Source organism: Volvox carteri (assembly GCF_000143455.1).
Source record: "Volvox carteri f. nagariensis unplaced genomic scaffold VOLCAscaffold_16, whole genome shotgun sequence".
Classification (NCBI taxonomy): Eukaryota; Viridiplantae; Chlorophyta; class Chlorophyceae; order Chlamydomonadales; family Volvocaceae; genus Volvox; species Volvox carteri.
The window spans coordinates 432,671-436,222 of record NW_003307559.1 but is presented as its reverse complement, the minus strand read 5'-3'; the positions used below and the strand labels follow the sequence as shown (position 1 = coordinate 436,222).

General features: G+C 55.5%; 1 protein-coding gene across 1 annotated transcript in view; it reads right to left on the bottom strand.

The window, feature by feature from the left end:
* Nucleotides 1-1,585: 1,585 nt before the first annotated feature.
* The window catches only part of sef3 (uncharacterized protein), a gene marked incomplete at its 3' end in the record, with an annotated part of 17,846 nt that continues 15,879 nt past the window's right edge, over nt 1,586-3,552 (bottom strand). Inside the window, exons 9-12 of the mRNA XM_002949780.1 lie at nt 3,445-3,516; nt 3,200-3,234; nt 2,726-2,775; nt 1,586-1,879 (exon numbers count right to left, since the gene is read on the bottom strand). Of these exons, the coding sequence (XP_002949826.1) occupies nt 1,586-1,879; nt 2,726-2,775; nt 3,200-3,234; nt 3,445-3,516 (451 nt within the window). The remainder of the gene's footprint in view (nt 1,880-2,725; nt 2,776-3,199; nt 3,235-3,444; nt 3,517-3,552) is intronic.

Below are 3,552 nucleotides of genomic sequence, written 5' to 3'. Positions count from 1 at the left end.
GGGGAGAAGGATGGGGAGGGGGAGGAGGGGAGGCAACTGCGGCGACATGTACGGCACCTTCTCAAGAAAGGACCGGCATCTGGTGCTGCGAGTCCGAACCGCGGAGGCCTTTTCCAAAACGGAGGGCGGGCGGCCCGGGGGGTTAGGGGCCCCCAGTTGGGGGGAGGAGGGGCGGCTGGCACCGGACCCGGGCCCCGCAGGGACGAGGACGTCAAAGCATTCAAGACAGGGTTCGTTGTGTTGGCAACCCTTGTAACCCATATATACAATATATTATAATATATAATATGTGTATGGTTTCGGAGCGTACGGAGGCAGCAGCAGGAGGGAGGAAGCAGTGCACTACCCTTCCGACAGGGAGTGAGGGGGGAAGGGAGGGGAAGGGGGGAAAGGGAGGGGTACGGGCCGCCCTACCCTTCACCACGACGGTCGACCTAACACACCTAACTTCATCGCAACGTCCACACCCCACCACACGCCCTGTCCAATGTCCCCAGGTGCCGCAGCAGGTGGAGCAGCCCGCGGCGGCGGCAGCGGCAGCTGAGGAGGCGGAGGCGGATGAGGAGCCTAGTAGGCGGAGGGAGGCTATGCTCGCATCTTGACGGCTGGGGAGGCTTCGTGGGGCCTATGGCACATCAAGCGTCATCTGATCTTTCAACTCCGCGGTCGTACTGCCGTACACCGGGTCCATATACGCTGTGTGGCCGGTGGCAGCTGTCCGTGTGAAATATGGGAGGAGTTTTGCTTGCTTGATTAGGACTGCTACGTGAACAGTTAAAAGACTAGGGGAGCTTCCTCACCATCTGTCTGTCTGCCTGTCTGTCTACAGAAGGCTACGTCATGTGTTGTCCGATGGCTCGCAGTACCGCCTCCTCCCCGCCCCGCCCGCACCTTCCCTCCCTCCCCGGGCGGGGGTCTGTGGTTGAACGGTGCTCTCTCGAGCTGTTGTCGGGAGTATCGCCGGCTGGCTGGTTTGGTTGTGGTTTGCTTTGACTTGACGACACGTGGGGTCCATCCGTCCGTACATTTCAGTCTGCTTTGGCCGCCAGGTTTGTTTCTCCTCCCAAGGTGCTTTATTTATACATGGGTTGGTTGGGGTCCAACCGTGATCCAAACGTCCAACTGCCCGCCATTCTACCGAAATACCGTTATCGGCCGTTATCGGCCGTTATGTGTCGCTGCTCGCTTGGGATCGACATGCAAGAGCATCATGACGCGCTGGTCCTGGTCTCCGAAACCTCCCAGAGAAAAAAGCTATACAGCCATAGGGGGCCGCCCTTCCATCATAACAACATAGGTATTACCCATAACGCGCTCTCACGGAGAACCAATGCCCCTCGTCTCCTGTTTAACGCCCGACTCTCCGCCCACTCACAGGCCGGGCATCCAAAAAAGCCAGCAAAGTAGATGAGGAGTAGGACGGCAACCTAACAACAAGATGAGCAACACAACACTCTCCAGTACCACAGCCCCTAAGGCAGGCTGACGCGTGGGTCAATGGAAGGGAGTCTGCCATATTTCATATGCCACCTAATATTATAAACAGCATTCATCCGTGGCCCCCGTGAACCATCCGCCGCACCTCTCAAACCAAGCCGTTTCCGGCTAGCCAACGAATGCCATTGCGGCGCGCAGTGGCTTGTGCAAAGCCGTATCCTCCGCAGCCGATTTCGTTGCCCGCGGCATCCCACGCAACCCAGCAAACCCACCACGTCTTCGTCTCGCCTAGACAGAAAGCCATTGAAGGAAAGGGGTACAATACACACCTTCCCGTGCCCTCCTCGCTGCATGCGTACGCCTTGGCTTCTTTCAGCGTGCAGAATCTCTCATCCAATCGTACGGCGGCATCGATGGCGAAGCCATGACCCCCTTTCAAGATCTGCGCGCACAAATAGGTGGATGGGAAAGGGGCCATGTGTCGTTAGACAACGTTGAATGCGATTGGACACACATTCATTTATCATCACCACCTGGTTTCGGTTCCACATTTGGCACAAGTACGATAACTCCACCCCGACCTCATCCCTGCATCGTTGGCTTGCTCCCTCCCCCTCCGATCTTTTCATTTCACCCTACGCGCCTACCCCGTTATTTCTAGTTGGGTGAGGGTTGCAAGGTTGCTTATGTTCGTTACATCACCAGGTAGTTTCGCTCGGTCTGTCTTTGTTCGGCCCATACAGCTTACTTGGTTTGTGCGGTCATGCAACGTTTGTAACTTTCGGGTTTGATGTACAGCACCACAACAGACGATTCATACCATGCAAAACCTCGACGCCATATCCGTTGTTCACAGAGCAGATCATGTGCAGGGCAGGGTGTGCCTCATATACATCTTATACGTCTTGTACATGCATACATACATACATATCAACTTGCGAGCTGACCAGGAACTAAGTTGATGCGCCGTTGATCCGCTAGATTTGGTTGGATGCTGGTGGTGAGTTGCCGAACCCAACGAATACATTCTGAAGTCGGATGGGGTGAACGGATGAGGGTGCCCCTCTAGCAGGAAAGAGCAGGAAACTGCCTCGGGAAAGGGGGCCGTTGGTGAAGTTAACCACCCTGTAACAACATACATGCACATACCGGAACATGCCCAACAGCATGATTCTTGCCCGTACAGCACACCAAACCTACATTATGTAACATCCAGCCACCGCTTGTCAGGACGGCAAAGGATTGCATGCTGGTTCCCAGAATGAGAGCGAGGCACGTCTGCCGTCACCTCCGCCGCCGCCGCCGCTGCTGCTGCTCCCGTTACTTCAGAGTACCGACCTGCAAAATGGACACGTGGCGGGCGGCAGCAAGGGCGCGAAGGGCGAAGTCCGTAGCAGCGTCATCAGCCGCCAGCCCACGCAAAAACGAATTAGCTTAGCAAACCCTGCGCCGGACCATGAATGAATTTGAATGCCTATCTGGAAGGAAGGAAACTAAGGAAACTAAGGAAGGAAACTATTACTGAAGTCACAAACAATTTGTGTGTGCGGGCGGTTAACTGTACAGGAGCTGTTGGGAGATTGATTGATCGAATCTCTTACACAGCAGATTGGGAGAGCTCCCCAGCGATAGGACACGCGGGGTCCGACGCGCTGTTATTGTTAACACGGGCTGCTAGTGGTGTGTGCGTATGCCGTTGCCGCCTGAGGGGGTCCATCGCCGTCCATGACTGTGCAGAGGAGAAAGATAAGGGACAGCTCACCCGGATTTATGTTCAAGACAAATGCGGCACGGAAACTGGGCGCAACAGGAGAGAGCCGTCAGGGCAGCAAGGCGAGGTTAAAATAGTGGACTTGCCACCCGTGACCTGCGACCCGTGACTTGCCACCCGTGACCCGTGGCAGAATTCGCAGACAAAAGTTATACTAAGGCGTGTTTGGAGACGGTTTGTGTCTTTATAGCCTTTTCTAACATCACGAAAAGGCGCAGGCACAGGCGCAGACGCACCTTGCCAACAGACTTCGGTAGCCCTGCTGACCAAGGAAGATTGCGGGGTGTTGCACCTGAACAACTATAAAACTGTAGATGGACAGGTGGACAGGTGGACAGGTGGAC